The following is a 17,436-nucleotide window of genomic DNA, read 5'->3' as shown; positions in this document are numbered from 1 at the left end:
GGCTGGCCCAGTCAGTAGAGCATGCAACTCTCATTCTCAGGGTTGTTCATTCAAGCCCCACGGTGCGTGCAATGATTACTTAAAAATAAAATCTTTAGGGGCGCCTGGGTGGCACAGCGGTTAAGCGTCTGCCTTAGGCTCAGGGCGTGATCCCGGCGTTATGGGATCGAGCCCCACATCAGGCTCCTCTGCTATGAACCTGCTTCTTCCTCTCCCACTCCCCCTGCTTGTGTTCCCTCTCTCGCTGGCTGTCTCTATCTCTGTCGAATAGATGAATAAAATCTTTAAAAAAAAAATAAAATAAAATAAAATAAAATAAAATCTTTAAAACGAAATTATTTGGTCTTTCTAGGTCATGGCTAAGGGTGATAGTCACTTTTGTATTCATGAATAGGGAAACAAAGAAATAGAGGGAAAAAATTTTTGGAGTCAAAAGCCTATACCAAAATGAACACTATCCCTGAAATCATGAAAGATTAAAAACAACAACAATGACAAAATAACCAATAAGAGCATTATAAAAAACTTGAGTAAACACATCAATAATTTTTCTGAGCATGAAACAAAAAGAACAACAAAATGATCCTGGGCACGTCTGGTTGGCTCAATGGGTTAAGCGTTTGACTTCAGCTCAGGTCCCGATCTCCGGATCCTGGGATTGAGCCCAGTGCTCAGGAGGGAGTCTGCTTCTCCCTCTCCCTCTGCCAAAAAAAAAAAAAAAAAAAAAAAAACAAAAAAAAAAAAAAAAAAAGATCCTGAACTATGTAACAATTAAAAATTGGTGCATGACATGACTTAACCCCATCTATCAACTCACAAAGTAGTACAGTGACCATTAAACAATCTGTAAGGCATTCAAACCAACTGGTAGGGAATTAAAACATAAAAACACATCCAACCTAAATGTTACAATGGTAAGGATTTAAAAGACCAACAATATGCCATGATGGTCAAGGTATGAAAAAAAACATAAAGCTATAAACTGGCAATATTCTGAGTGAAAGATTATACCCGAGCTAAAAGCACATTAGAAAAGAGCATGTAAATTATAATCCCACTTATAAAATTTACGTGAGGAGTATATACATATGCCTGTGTGATGACATTTTAAAAACCACAAATCTATAATGACTGTACCACGCTGATAAGAAAGCAGATGGTTTTTAATTTTTTCACTATTGTGTTGCAGGTTGTCTGAACCTTCTATTTACTCATGTAAGTACTTACTCTATCAACAAGAAAAAAACACAACTTCATTTTGAAAAATAAAAGGGGCATGTAAGAAGACATGGTTTCTGTTGACAAACAGGATATAACAGATTTTTTTAAGTCAACATGAAGAATTTACAATATTATTAGGTTCATGATATATTAAGAACTAAAAACTTTTCTAAAATGACACACTCTACTCTTAAAGAATGGGGTATGCTATGTCCTATGGCAAAGTCCTTTCCTTTTTTAAATAGCATGCTGTTTATGAAAACATCTTTAAATTATTGAGGAAATAAAAAGATTTAGGGTGGCAGTGAGAGAAGGAACTCAAATCCCAAAAGTCATGAAATGTCAGAACACATTATAGGAAGGACAGGTTTGTAGAAAAGTTTTATTAGAGGACATTTGTTTAACTTAACTATTTATTTCACAGAAATAAAGGAATGAGACACAGGAAGATGTTCAGAAAAAAGTTGTAAATCAACTAATACTGACGATCTGCATAATAAAATAAAGTAAGTACTAATATCCTCCCCCAAAACAGCAAGATCCACGAAGCATGAACTGCATTTCCCTTATGAGAACACTGTTGTGGATGTTAGGATAACTCACCCTCTGGAGCTCTGCGTCTGGATCCGGGTGCCCTTCAGCCAGAAGGCGCTGCCTGATTTCCTCGAGCTCTTCCTTCTCTCTCTTCCTATCCCGTTCATCTGCTTCCATTTCCTTTTCCCTATCACGCAACCTTTTCTGAAGAGCGCTTCCTCTGTCAAAGTAAATCATAACAGGCCTAGATACTCAGATCAACTATTACAACACCTAATGTCCCCCAATGTATCTTCTTTCAATGTAAAAGCTGCATATTTAGAGAATGAAAAATGTCTTACTGTTCTGTATCTGCAAAACACCCAAGACAGTGTGCTCTCTACACATAAATGTTTACTAAGGAAGCACGGTCTTGTCATTTATCACCATGCCTCATTCTCAACTCATGTGTCTAAAACAAGTAGAAAACAGTTGTCTGATGAAAGAAAGCTCTCATTCTGTACTCATTCCACAAGCAAAGCCCAACACACAATTTGTTTTCCGGAATGCCAAGTTGTGAAAAACTACTACAAGTAGTAGTAATACCACTAAGAACAGTTCTCTATCTTCATTTTAAATCAATTCTTTCCCTTATAGAAAAAAATCCTTGAAGGAAGTAGTGTAGAATCAACAGAAAGCAGAGATTCTCTCTAGCTAATGGTATATTACATCTCAGAATGCTGAAATTATGTACTACTGATTTTATGATTCAATAATTTTACTGTGTTTTTTTCATTTTCTACAAAGTCAAATCCCTGGCATGTTTTTGAAGTTGCTAATTCCAATGTTTTAATTATGTAGGGTACAGCATATTAAAATTATATACTAAATGCCTTCACTACATGCCCTGGATATAATGTCAGATACATGAGGTTAAAAAGAAAAATCAAAATATTGTCCACATCCTCAGAGAAATTACAGTTTGGAATGGAGGAAGCAGAACAAAATCAACAGTTTTACCATACTGCCAGAGTGCTAGAATGAGAGTAGTTTAGAAATGTCATGGGAACAAAGACATGAGAGGGAAGGTAGGCTTTACAACCCTCACTTTACAATAATTTATCAATAGGGCAGGGGATGGGATGGTGTTGGGTTTGCTTTGTAACATTCTTGAAATCCTTGAATGCAAAACATTTTTAGACCACCTTAAATAGTTACCAAGACTAGTTATAAGTTGCTATAAAAATTGTACCTCCACAAAACACAAGTTTTAATTCTATTATATGGACCACCACCCCACAAAAGACAGAATTGTTGATCCCTTTCCAACAGTTCTCCCCACACTCCCAAAAACAGCATATCAAATACAGAGGTGACTAACAAGATAGAATATGAAGATTTTCTTTCTTATTCCACTGAATAAACTTGCACCCTCTGGTAGGGAAAATACAGCTAATAAAATACTGAAAGTACAAGCTCATAAAGCAAGGCTCTTTTACCTGTAATATTTGGGATCATCTCTATCATCATCATAATCTTCTAAGAATTCTTTTAGTCTTTTAGCTTCTTTTGCCTTTGAGGAAGTGAAAGATAAAGTGTGCAAAATTAACATAAAAGTCATATAGACTATTCCCTCCTTTCTCGGAGATAGATTTTTCTTTTCCATACCACTTGAATTTTATAATTCTAATGTACTTTGCATATGAAATTTAAATAACATTAGATATACTTTATCTTTTACTCATAAAACAAGCCAGATTTAGAATTTATCTATGCAACAAAAGCACATATAGTATTTCCTCTCCAGATATAATCTTCAAAGTACAGTAATGAAACTTGAGCATACTAAGAAACAAAACTGAAAGTTATTTTACTGAATTTAGTAACTCAACAAAAATATTTTACATTTCATTTGTAGGTATATTATGCTACAGAAAATAGTTTTTATGAAATACAGGACCGAAAATTCAGATCATGTTCATGCATCAATCTAACTTTGAGTACACAAACCATGGAAGTATAGGACTCTCTTATTTTTGGGATTTCAAATATAACCACTATATTTAATAGCACTTATAGCTAACAATTACATATAAATATACAATACATAAAAATAAATACTTATTTATACTCTATATCCTTATCTACTCAACAACTATTATATATATCTATATACAAAGGAGATGAGATTTCTGAATATAGTAAAAATTTATTTGACTACAGTAAAATTTTAATACATTTCAAAGTTCAAATGTTACCTCTCTGTAAAGACTTCCGTAATCTAACCATCTATCCATCACCAATTCCCAACCCCAGGCAGAATTAGTAATTCTTTTTCTGCACTCCCAAAATACTGTGAATACACCTTTATCATACCTTAAACACTCACATACAGTACAGTACCTACCTATCTCTCTGACAATACCACCCACTTGTTTCCAAGTTAGAAGCATTAGTTATTCCTGTAAGCCCAATACCCAGCCCAAGCACCAAGGCAGAATATAATGTACACTCAAAATGTGTCAAATGAATGAAAGCAGATTTGTTAAGTAGGAATGACAAAACTTACAAATATTTAAATAAAACGCAGAGAGGTCCATGAGATAAATACTAAAATATAAACATAAATTACCAGTCTTGAGAAATAGAAACCTTCACTTTTTACGTCATTTAATTCTGTTACTTGAATATTTTTATATAATAAGTAACTGCTTTTGTAACTGGACTTTTTAAAGCTCTCAAACAAAAAATAATAGGCAAATTTTCTCTAGAAAGACGATTTCAGATTTGCTTATAAGAAGCAGAATCACTTCAAATCCATCCCATCACGTTGTTCAGGGCAAACAGCTCTTTAAATAATCATTCCTCACTATATTATTCTCTTCCTATTTTCTAAGCTAGGGATAAAAAAGAAATTCTAGAATGGGAGCTACAATTCAAGGGAATTGAAATTACTGTCAATAATTCTATGGCATTATGGATCTACTACACAGAAAACCCATACTATCTATCTAGTTGCAGCATGCACCCTCTTTTGGTTACTTACAAAAACTCCCACTATGTCTCATGTTCAAAAGCTATTTGAAGATTCCTAACTTCAGTGAAATTTTTGGAAGAATAATCTCCAAAACTGGAGATGAAGAAACTTTCATGAAATTCTGGCAAAGACAGAACACACAAAACATACTACCTCAAGCAAATACTAAGATAAAATCTTATCTTCTTTCTTAGTAACAACCTATGCCAACAGTTTCAGTATTACAGTTTATCAAACAGTGTAAATGCAAAAAACATGGTTCACTTTTATGATTGTCACGTAGTTACAAAAGGTAGCATAAAAAAACTGTAATTCATAAATGTTATATACTGAAGACAATAATTGTGATTTATAAAAACAGGTCTTTACACTCTATGTCAATTAAGGAATTTAAATAAAAACATGAAAAACAAAAAACAAAGAGGTCTTCAGGGCACCTGGGTGGCTTAGTCGTTAAGTGTCTATCTTCAGCTCAGGTCTTGATCCCAGCGTTCTTCTGGGATTGAGCCCCGCACTGGGCTCCCTGCTCAGTGGGAAACCTGCTTTTCCCTCTCCCACTCCCCCTGCTTGTGCTCCCTCTCTCACTGCCTCTCTGTCAAATAAATAAATAAAATCTTTAAAAAAAAAAACAAACAAAAAACCAAAGAGGTCTTCTCATGACACCATTCCCTTCATCCACATGTGCCACACCAATAAAGAACAATATCTATCAATGCCTTTTCAAATTCAAAATGTTAGACTCTTAATCAAAGAATGTTTTATAAATTCTCATTTTATACATTACCCTATGGCAGACTTACTTCAACGGTATGCCAAAAGATAATTTTGTTTATAGGCAGCAAAAATGTGAAAATTAAGAGTAAAAAAGATTTTGGTGGACTGCAATTGTTGAAGACAACTTGAAATATATAAAAATTAAATTATCTAGGGTCACCTGGGTGGCTTAGCCTGTTGGGTGTCCCGGCTCCTGATTTCAGCTCAGGTGGCGATCACAGGGTCGTGAGATGGAGCCTCACTGGATGTGAGGGTTTGGGATTCTCTCTCTCCCTCTCCCTTTGCCCCTCTGCCCCCAAATTAAATTGTCTATACTGAGAGCTTGTACATTTTAATGATAAAGTTACTTCTAATCTAGTTAATGGCCAAGAATTTGACCTGATTTTTATCTGAAAAATCACTTTTTTTGTAACCTAGAATATTACCATTTCTCTTCTTCTTTCTTCTTCTCTTTCAGCCTCTTTCTCATACTCCCGGGTCTTCTTCCGTTCTCTGATTTCCCAATTCTTAAGGCGCTAAAAAAGAAATTGTCAAATTTAATAATAAAATGTGTGCAAAGGGCTCTAAAATTTTTGACTAACCTACTGAGTAGCAAGCTTTAAGAATAAAAGCATTCATCGGGGCAGCTGGGTGGCTCAGTTAAGTGCCCAACTCTTGTTTTCAGCTCAGTTCATGATCTCAGGGTCGTGAGATCAAGCCCCGCGTGTTGGGCTCCATACTCAGCATGGAGTCTGCTGGAGATTCTCTCCCTTCATCCTCTCCCTCTGCGCACATGGGCATGTGCTCTCTCTCTCAAATAAATCTTTAAAAAATAATAATAATAATAAAGAATAAAAGCATTTCCTCAATTTACCTCTTGGTAAGCAGCTTCTTTCTCTCGGAGTTTTCGTTCAAGTTTTCTTCGTTCATAAGCATCTTCTTCATCCTCTTCTCGGTCGCGTTTCTTGTCTTTCTCTCTCTCTCGTTCTCGTTCCCTTTCTCGCTCTCTCTCTCGCTCTCGTTCTCTTTCTCGTTCCCGTTCTCTCTCTCTCTCTCTTTCTCGCTCCCGTTCCCTTTCACGATCTCTGCTCTTTTCTCTATATAAACAAAAGATTTTAAAAATCTATCGGTCTTTCTGTTTTCCTTTATAAACCAAGGGAAAGGAGGGCAACATATATTACAAAATACACAAACTCATAGGCCAGAATTTAGCACTTGATTTCTGCAGAATTGTAAATTCCTCTGTATTTATCAGGATGACAAAATATAATTCTAGTCTCAAAGTCTGAATTGCATCTTAAATTCAATGTTAATGCTTACTAGTATCTCAGAAAACAAATACACCCGATATTAGAAATATAAAGGACTGACAAACATGTTAAAAGACAGCCTACTTCACTAGTGATCAAGGAATAAAGGTGCTGGCAAAATGTAGAGAAAAGAGCATTTTGGTATGTTGCATGGATAAATCAGAACTGTATCTACTGGCAATGAAAAGTTCTCAATTTAATTCAGAGTGATAGAACCAAATTACCAAATATATGTAGTATGATGCCATGGATCTAATTAAATACAAATATATTTATTTGTACATATGTAAAACAATATACTGTTTATGGACTCATATCCGTAGTACAGTATACATACGCTGATTGTATATATGTCAAATTCTTGAAAATGGTTACACAAGAGGATAATGATTATTCCAGGAAAGGAAGGAAGGATTTTAATGCCCACTAAAATATTAAGGACACTGGATTTCTAGTCCCAGCAAGTGGTGGACTAAAAGTGGACCTCCTTTCAGCTATAATCAGGTGAAAATTTGCAACACAGAAATGCATTATCTGAAAACCAGCTTGGGAAAAAAATGGTGAGCTTTTCTTCCTTCCCCACTTCCTTCCTTTGTTCATTTTTGCTTTACTCCCTCCTAAAGAATTTGATGATTCATCAAATTCAATATAATTATGAAAAAACTTTAAAAATCAAGGTAAAATTACTAGGAGTACTAAATTGAGAACTAGGAGGTGAGTAGTGGCGATACAGTGGGCTACAGGACCAAGTAAAGACAAGCGGCTAAAAGCAGGGGTGCTAGAGACAATTTCCCAGGACGCAAAACCTCAATGAAATGGTAAATAGGAAAGATGCTCACCGACCCAGGGAAACAAGACAGAATCACGTCTGCCCAGAACACTGGGTGGACAGTGGTTGTGTTCTGGGTCTGTGTATAAACTAGCTTCAGACAGATATTAACCCTGAAGTTGAGAACTGTTACTCGAACCAATGTTTACATGTGTGACAGGGCAAGCCAAGCATGCTCTGTGGCTAAGGAAGGTCTCTCCTCACACAAAAACAGTGTGGAGAGTGCTGACTTGCAGTTCTACTAAAGGAATCAGCAAACAGTAACTTCCACCAAGCCTTACCTTGATCGACTCCGATCCTTATTCCGATCCGAGCTCCTTTCCCGATCGCGGTCCCGGTCTCTCTCTCGGTCCCGGTCCCGGTCTCTCTCTTTTGTCCGGTCACGATCCCTATCTCGTTCTCGTTCCCGCTCCCGTTCCTTCTCTTTTTCTCGTTCACGTTCTCTTTCCCTTTCTCGTTCCCGTTCTCGCCTTTCTCGTTCCCTTTCACGCTCCCTCTCTCTTTCTCTCCGTTCTTTCTCAATTTCCTGTCTTTCTTTCTCCTTTTTGCCTTTCTCTTCTTCCAGTTTCTAGAAACCAATAAAAGTACTTTTAGAGTTAACTCTGTAGCTCCAGTATTCAGACAATTCCCGGCGCAATGCCCAATATAAGGAACAAAACAACCAAACCACTGGCACTTTAATATTAAGTACTTGTGGTTTTACTTGACAAATTAAACTGAAGCAATCACAAGACTAAATAGATTGCGTGCAAACCCATATATTCTACACAAACCAGGAATCTCCAATCTTGGATGCTGGGAGATTGTGTCAAGTGTGGCTGGCCACTCAATGATTATGTAATAACTAAATGACCTGGGTAATGTGGTGATTAGTAATAATTTCTAGAAATACACTTAGCTAAAATGTAAATCCCCTCATTATCAATTTCTGTAAATCAGTGCGACTACTGATTTACTACTGATACTAAATATAACCCAGACTTCCCACTACCTACAGGTTACTACTTGAAGATTTCAAAGGGGAGGTGGGGGAGGAGAGTCAGGTCACTGTAATACAACTAAATAATCTTCTACCCTCTGGTTTACCCACCCTCCAAAAGGTAAGCTGAATTCAGCCAACATTTGCCCTATTATCTAAATGGAAACATTTACTCCCACCATTACAAGATGGACAGCCCACCAAATACAAAAAGTTTAAAAATCACTCACTTCAAGCAAAAATGTACATAATTGTAACATTCTCATTTCACTTAATTTTAAAAGCAACATATTTATGCCCATTATGCCTATAAAACAATAAAAATATATCAACAGTGATAAATCCATCCTTGGAAGGAACGATTGCATATGAACTTACAGATGCTGTGCTAGGACATGGATCGCCAACACTGGATTTACCTTGCCTACAAGCTATGTTTCTGGGAGGAAGAGCAAGTACATGGTTCACAAATAAACCAAATAACAAAGTCAGACCAAGTTTGTACCCTGACAAGATTACCAGTGTACCACACGGTTTCTACACAAACTCAGGAAAAAAAACAAAAACAAAAAAAACAAAAACAAAACAAAAAAAAAACCCAAACAGGAAAAACAAAACAAAAACAAAATACATTTATCCCTTTGGTTCCATGTTTAGTGTCACCGAAATGAAATTTAAACTGCAACAATAAAATGTGCATTTTTTGTCTTTTCTCAGTCATGTAAAGCATTTAAAACAACTTTAAAAAGCAATCTTACCTGTTATACTTTTTCTCTTGTTCATGGATCAGAGAACTGATAGAGGATTATGAGAGAAAAGCTAATGCATGAGAAATCAATATATTCAGCTGCTGTGCCAGTCTATATCAAAGGAGAATGTAGGCAAAGCCAATACTGAATACACTGAGGTTACAAAGAGAAGAGAAAAGAAATGACAGAAAGAGGACAGAAACTGAAAACTATTTAAAGGGGAGAATTCTAATTTCTGAAACAGTTCTAATGGACTATAAAATTTTGTATTGTAAAATGAGGCTAGACTACATAAAACTTACCTCAGTGTCATACACTTTTAAATAAATATTTATTTCTGAGATAATAGATACTTACAGATTTATTTTAGCTGTTCCAATAATAATTTATTCTGTAGAATTAAACTTTTTTACTCTTATTCATTGTACTATTTATTTCTTAGTAGTGTATACTTCTACTTATGTAAATAATAATTTGTTTCAGAACTCATTTCAAAAGTTTTGTTCTAAGTAAATGAACGAGTGAGTGAATCTGGTCCACACTAAATTCATTTCTAAAAGACTATATATGTGGTAAGTAGATGCACACGTACATACATATATATATATTTTAAGACAAAGACCAAAGAAAGAGAAAATGAAGTGAGTCTAAAAAGATGTAAAAAAGTAATGAAATAATGAAGAGGAAAGGACAGAAAAAAAAATCATAAATCTTACCTTATTCTCTCTTCAGACTCGTCCGTGCTGTAAATGGACGCCCCCTGCCACGCTGATACCCTGACAGTCCGTGGTTATTTAATAAACTCATACCAAAACATGCAAAGGTTCACTGAGCTCATTTTTTGTTACTGGAGTTTCAAATGTTCCCTTTAACCATACCACCCAACAAGAAGAACCATTTTTCATTCTCATCTTTTTTGTAAAAGTACATTTTGGAAAAAAACATCTCCCCCCCATAGCGAAGTAAGTCTAAGGCAGTCAAATGCCTGACAGCTTCTCAAACTCTGAAGCAAGTGTCTTTTAAATTAATTTTTTAAAAACACAATTTTCTCATACTTTACCAATGACATGACAGGGTTTAACAAATAACAACAAAGGGGTAAACCACACACACAACTGTATACCATTTTCAAGCTTACTCAGACACTGAATTTGAGTACTGAACCTAACCAAAAGTATTCCTCGAAAATGACTTCCCACAGACTACCTTTTAAACTCACGATTAATTTGGGAAAATTGTATTTGTGCTTTTAGACATACTTAATTCCTGAAAAAGCACTGTGTATGTGAGCTAAGGCTGGGCGTCTGGATAGTAAGTGTTCGGCAGCACTGATTCAATGGCACTGTCAACTTGGGATTTTGAAAGCAGTAAGAAAAAATAAGATTGAATAGAAGAAAAAATGAACTTAACATTTTACTGAGTTAAAGATCACTCAGTCTTTAAAGTAAAAACCAGTAACATCTTATCATCTCTAACATCAAAATACATTTCATGCAGTGTTTACATTTTACCGTCCATAAGCATCACCTTCAACACCATCGAACATTCACAGATGCACTGTCATCGAGAGAAGCTTTCAATAGGCAAAACTCGTGAGTGGGATTTACTACATATAAATACCCATTTCCAAGCCAGTTACCCCTTTGCATATTTTTCTGAGGGGGCATCCATAAATATAATAAAAAACAGAAGCTCATACTTACATCCTATTCCTTGTTACTTTCCAAGCTGAGAGTTTCATCTTGCATTAGTCACCATATGATCTCTATCATAATGGTGGGGGTCAATGAATAGATTAGCTTTATGGGAATTTACAGTTCTTCCATGCATCTAAAATTTGGTAAGTCTGGTAACCACTGACCTACGTTTTAAATCTCCCCCTCTCAAATCTACACAAATATATATCTTAAATTTTAATCTCAGCTCTAATGAAAAGATTTTCCTAAGATTAAGTTAAATAATTGCCCCCAGAAATACACTACAGTGTAGGTTATCCTGCTGCCCCACTGAATCTAATTTAATCTGACCTTGATGTTTATGTTAAAATCTAAGAATAAAATTAGCTTTTATTCATATTAAAGTGAGATGACTGCAGAGTAGTCAGTAACTGAAAAAACTAAGTACAATATGTCCAGGACCACTTTAATATGGTATTGTTCTTCTGTTTCTTTGTCTCTATCTAAATATTAATTAACCTATAAAAAGCACTTAAAATTATACTCTAATGTAAGGTTGATTTTTTTTTTGTCTGTTTGCTTTGGGTTCTGTAAAAAGTCTAGATTGGTATCAAATTAAAAAAACAAGAATACTACCTTGTGTGTGTCTCTGAATTTGCTGATCTCTCGGGATATCAGATCTCTTTTGTCTTCTTCCATTTCTATAGCATTTATATCCTCCTAAAAAAGATAGGAGGGATAGGAGAGAATGCATTAAAGATTAACTACATCAGAACAAAGACACTAAAATTAAGAGATATTCTATACCATCTTATAAAAAAGATAGAAAAAAATAAAACAATTTATATAGTAAAAAAAACTAATGATCTCAGTTAAATAATGAAAAATCAGATGAACAAGAATCACAAATCTGGCCATTAGCAATGAAGTTATTGTCAATGCCTATAATGTAAACGAACCTTAGTGATGAGTGGGTAAGGGATCAGTGGGGCCACTGGAAATCTGCGGAAAATCTGCGGAAAAATCCACAACGATTAAAAAAAGGGCAAGAGTTTACATTATTCTGCACAATTCGCTGTATGTTTACACTGTAAGCAATGTAAGACTTCTGTGACATTTTCTTGATTTCAAATTACTTAATAAGAAAGATTTCACTTACTCTCTTTAACCCCTCCTGTCACCCACCACCTCTCCTCACTCTCCAACTCCCCTGGGGCAAGGGAATAAGGAAAGTCTCACACTAGCAGGGCTTTTGCCTTCATCCCCTGGAAACAATCATACCAACAAAATTTACCCATAATTCCTGCCATTGAGCAGGATTTCTTTGATCTTCTCCTCCAAACCCATATCAAACAAATACTCTAGCTATTTTCTCCTTTCCCATTAATGCTGGGGAGGAAGAACGAGCTCTACAAACCTCAATTACCCTATACCTGATGGACTACGAATTCCCATCCCCAATGACTGGCATCTGACTAGACAGGTTTTTATGACCACATGAGGAAAAACAAGCAAAGTAATAAAAATGTATCTGGCCACAAAGCAAACTGAAGATGGCCTAATAAGGCACTCAAATTCAAAATAAAATGAACCATAACTACCCCAATATTAAAAACCATAGTATGTTTCACAGTACTTTTTCATGGCATATGCAATTCATGCACACAACATACTCCCAATATTTTTAAAGAATACTCCCCGTAATTTCTCCAAATTTATCCAAAAGAAATGAGTGTAAAAAAAACCAAACATTTTTGGGGCTCCTGGGTGGCACAGTCGGTTAAGCATCCGACTCTTGGTTTCGGCTCAGGCTGAGATCTCATGGTCGTGAGATCGAGCCCTGCACTGGCCTTCAAGGTCAGTGCAGAGTCTGCTTGAGATTCCCTCTCCCTCTCCCACTCACGCTCTCTCTCTCTCAAATAAACAAATAAATCTTAAAAAAAAATTTTTTTTTTCTTTTAACCTGGACTCTCTACTATTCAATTAGCTTAGGCTGGCAAAGAGTGGTAAAATATAATACACTGGGGAGGACTGTTTCATCTTGTCCTCCTCTTTCAGCGCCCTCCAATTAGAAGTTCAACTGCATTACCGCCCACAGAAGGGAATGAGATGTGGTTTAGAAGAAAAGGTGGCAAGAATTAGAGAATGGGTAAAAATCTTCAGTGAAGAATATCTGTTGTTCTGCTTAGAGCAGAGACAGAACAGTACCAGGGAATAAGGCAAAAACAAAGCCAGCCCCTTCACGGCCAAAAAAACAAAAACAAAAAAACTTCCTTTGTCCCTTAATATCAGCATCTACGCCATAAATCAAGGTTTTTTCCTTATGTAATTTGAATCCACAGATAAACCCAAACATTTGTGCCAGTGCATTTCAAACATATAAAACAAACATTTTGGTGAAAAAAATTAGTGAGTTACTGATAAAACATGGTAAAATTAGGCTTAACAGTATATTGTTATAAATCTTAGTCATTTTCCCCTTGAGAGTTGCAATGCAATGAAATCACAAGAGTGATACCATTAAATAGTAAACTGCAGAAATGACTATTGTCAGAAATCAGTAACACATACGTCCTCCTTCTTCTCCTTCTTCTTCTTCCTGGGGTGAGAGTCAGATTCTTGCGAGGGGGCATTGAGCTCACTGGAGTATTCTCGTATTAAAACTTCAATGGCCCCTTTGATCATCTGATCTCTTCTCTTTGTTTCTTCATCTAAGGCTTCTTCATCATCATTAGTGACAGTTTCTGGCCTCGCATTCTTTAAAAAAAAAAAAAAATCAAGAAATTCAGGGGAGTGAAGAAGAAAAAAAAAAAAGAAAAAGAAAAAATCATTCTAAAACAAGTTAGTACACAAACCAAACCAAACATGTTTTCTCCAACAAAACATCCGTGTAGTCCTGTTAAATACAGATTTGGTTTTGTTCTTAACTTCACAAAACTAAACTTCATTTCATTTGCTGATTTTTCTTAGATACTGATAATTCATCATTTTCTTTTCCTTTTTCCCTTTAAGAGCTAATATTCTGACCCCTAACCAGTTACAGGGATATTAAACCATAATACTAACATACTGCACAACACACATCTGCCAAGCTTTCAGTTTTTCAGATTGTCTTCTTGAAATGCTTCCACAAACAAATGATGTTTACTAAAAATTAACCAAAACACAGTTGAAAATTTAATTATGTGAAAAAAGCAAAATACAGTTGTATATATACTGTGACAGCCACCATTTAAAATAAACAAAAGTGTGTGTAGGTTAAACAAATGAAAAACCACAAGGCAGCTATATACAATAAAACACAAGCATCAAAAAAACAAAAACAAAAAGGCAATCAGACACACCAGGGGCTCAAACAATGGCCATCTTTTTCCTCCTCTGCTTTCTATAATGCGGGAGGGATTACCACTTACCAAAACCATATACTTATACACTAAGAAGGAACCAACTCTAAATACTGCACAAGTCTTTCTCCTATGACTTGCACAAATAACGTTATAAAAAAAAAAACAACAAAATTCATGTTGTAATGCTTCTCACAAATAAGTAACTATTTGTAGGTCTTTATTATTTTTCAAAAGACTAATTGTATTGACATGAAAAAAAAATTACTGACTTCTAATGCACTACTATTCTTCTTCTTTTTACCTTAGATTTATTTTAAGGCCCCTGATTAAGGAATTAATCCAGTTCAACCTACACAATTGAGAGAATGACCTCAAAACGCTGGATAATTTCCAGTTACTCTCAACCAGTCTTGTCTTTTTTTTTTTTAAGATTTTATTTATTTATTTGAGATAGAGGGAGAGAGCAGGAGCAGGGGATCAGAGGCAGAAGGAGAAGCAGGGTCTCTGCTGAGCAGGGAGCCAGATGTGGGGCTCGATCCTAGGACCCTGGGATCATGACCTGAGCTGAAGGCAGCTGCTTAACAGACTGAGCCACCCAGGTACCCCGTCAACCAGTCTTTTCTTAAAACCAGGAAAGATGGGAAAGTATGACAAGCAACAAGATAAATATAAAAGATATATACAAAAATTTTTATAATTTAAAACTACACACACACATCTTAAGGTATTTATTTTATCAATTTACTTGGTAAATATATGCCATGCGCATTTTCAGATACAAATAAGAACAATGCTTTTCTGCATAAATACTGGCTCTTGGACACAATGATGCTACTATTCGAGGTAAGTTTCACATCTTGTGGCTCCTGAATATAACTTAGCAGTGATTTCGTATTTCATAATTCATAATTTCATAACTCTGAAAGCTACCTCCAATGGATACTGATTCAACAGGCATTTATTTCTTGATTGGCTCAACAAACTTTTTTTAATTAAAGAAATTTTCTTGGGGTGCCTCAGTCAGTTAAGCGTCTGCCTTCGGCTCAGGTCATCATCTCAGGGTCCTGGGACTGAGCCCCTCATTGGGGGTCCCTGTTCAGCAGGGAGTCTGCTTCTTCTTCTCCCTTTGCCCTTCCTCCCCACTCATGCGCTCTATCAAATAAGTAAATCTTAAAAAACATTTTTTTTTCCTTTTTGAAGAAATCACTACACCCAATGTGGGGCTCAAACTCACAACCCCGAGAGCAAGAGACGCATGCTCTACTGACCGAGCCAGCCAGGAACCTCTGACTCAACAACTTAAGAGCCTACTGTGTGTGCAAGATACTATGCTAGATGCCAAAAATAATTTGATATTGGAAGAAGAAATAACCTTGCCCCTAAGCATTTAGCAAATACGATAAGCAGTTATGCTACAGATAACTTCAAGTCAAGTCATAATGTGTGGTTTATAAAACTAACTACTCTGAGTTTCTTACTTTCTCAAACCTGCCTCTTCATCTGATCTTTTTTTTTTCTTTTTTTTAAAGTAGGCTCCATGCTGGTCATGGAGCCCGAAGCGGGGCCTGAACTCAAGTCCCATCAATCAAGAGTCAGACACTTAAACAACTGACCCACCCAGACACCCCTTTATCCAATCTTCTGCCAACTCCCTTCTTGGTATCTTGGATAAAGACAAGCTTTACCCAAGGACTGTAAACATCTGTTAAAATTATTTACCAAAAACATTGTAAGCTATAATCGTGGTGATGTGTTTTTACTTTAAACCAATAATATATCCCGAGAAAGGCTTTTGTGCAGCTTTCACTAAAATCCCTTCAGTAGTACTATGCTTCTCCACAGGTTTTAAATGAAAGAATTAACCTGACACGAGGCGCCTGGGTGGCTTAGTCATTAAGTGTCTGCCTTCAGCTCAGGGCATGATCCCAGGGTCCTGGGATCGAGCTCCACATCAGGCTTCTTGCTCTGCTGGGAGCCTGCTTCTTCCTCTCCCACTCCCCCTGCTTGTGTTCCCTCTCTCGCTGGCTGTCTCTATCTCTGTCGAATAAATAAATAAAATCTTTAAAAAAAAAAAAAAAGTGGGGTTATATAAATCTGAAGGCCTAGTCTTTTAAAAATACTCATAAGCCCCCAAATTCCCTACCACCACTATCCTAAATCAAATTTAAGTATTAGCATAGTCAGTCTTACCTAAATTAGAAATAAAGCAATTGGAATGAATGCATTCACACCCCTTTCTGAATAACTATTGCCCCTTGATCTATAGGGAAAATGTATATTTTTAGAAGGAAAGCTTATTAGCCCAAATCTCTTCACCAGTTGTTAATGTAAGAAAACCAAAATTAATCAGATATATCACAGAAGGAAAAGTTTGTGTTTCTTTTTTAGTCAAAGAGAACTACACAACTACTTGTGTTCTGTCTTCTGGCTGGCAGTCAGGAAAATGCCTGACTCAAGCACCACACAAGCTCCTCGATGTCTCTGCTCATATCACCCATCTTAGGTCACTGTTTTCAGACTTCTCACAACAGTCAACCATCAAGAAGAAAGGACAATACCCTCTCGTATTTTATCTTGAAAAATCGTGACAAATCTGTCATCTCCTCCACAAGTTATATTTGCTTATTTGAAAAAAATTTTTTTCTCTGATAGAACTGCTCAACTTTTTCTTTTCACCAACATTTTAAAGTAAAATGGACACTCCAGCAGACTATGTATGCCATGTCTGTCTTGTGGCTTCAAGTATCTCTGGGCACCATGCCAAGTACACCGAAGTCATGTCTGTTAATGTTTTAAATTTCATCGTATCTGAAATAATTGTTCTGTTTTTACTGGAGGTAGCTCCAATTCCATTTTTGAAGACATAAACAGATTTAAATTGTGGTTCCTCTTGCTAATAGTGATCACAAATTAAATCAAAGTCACACAATTGTGCATTGCCTTATTTACATATACAGTGAAGTCATTTACTTCACATTCAGAGTACACTATCTGCAAATGTTACAAATCAAACCACCTCACC

General features: G+C 36.0%; 1 protein-coding gene across 3 annotated transcripts in view; it reads right to left on the bottom strand.

Annotated features, from left to right (window-relative positions):
• The window catches only part of RBM25 (RNA binding motif protein 25), a 52,421-nt gene that overhangs the window by 8,413 nt on the left and 26,572 nt on the right, over window positions 1-17,436 (bottom strand). For all 3 annotated transcript variants that reach the window (XM_034643346.1, XM_002920250.4, XM_034643345.1), the window contains 8 exons: window positions 13,639-13,824; window positions 12,027-12,080; window positions 11,704-11,787; window positions 7,945-8,231; window positions 6,399-6,621; window positions 5,971-6,060; window positions 3,234-3,307; window positions 1,825-1,975 (listed from right to left, as the gene is read on the bottom strand). In XM_034643346.1, the coding sequence (XP_034499237.1) occupies window positions 1,825-1,975; window positions 3,234-3,307; window positions 5,971-6,060; window positions 6,399-6,621; window positions 7,945-8,231; window positions 11,704-11,787; window positions 12,027-12,080; window positions 13,639-13,824 (1,149 nt within the window). The remainder of the gene's footprint in view (window positions 1-1,824; window positions 1,976-3,233; window positions 3,308-5,970; window positions 6,061-6,398; window positions 6,622-7,944; window positions 8,232-11,703; window positions 11,788-12,026; window positions 12,081-13,638; window positions 13,825-17,436) is intronic.

Source organism: Ailuropoda melanoleuca, chromosome 14 (assembly GCF_002007445.2).
Source record: "Ailuropoda melanoleuca isolate Jingjing chromosome 14, ASM200744v2, whole genome shotgun sequence".
NCBI classification, from domain to species: Eukaryota; Metazoa; Chordata; class Mammalia; order Carnivora; family Ursidae; genus Ailuropoda; species Ailuropoda melanoleuca.
Note: the sequence above shows the minus strand (reverse complement) of the source record. Positions and strands in the feature narration are given on the sequence as shown.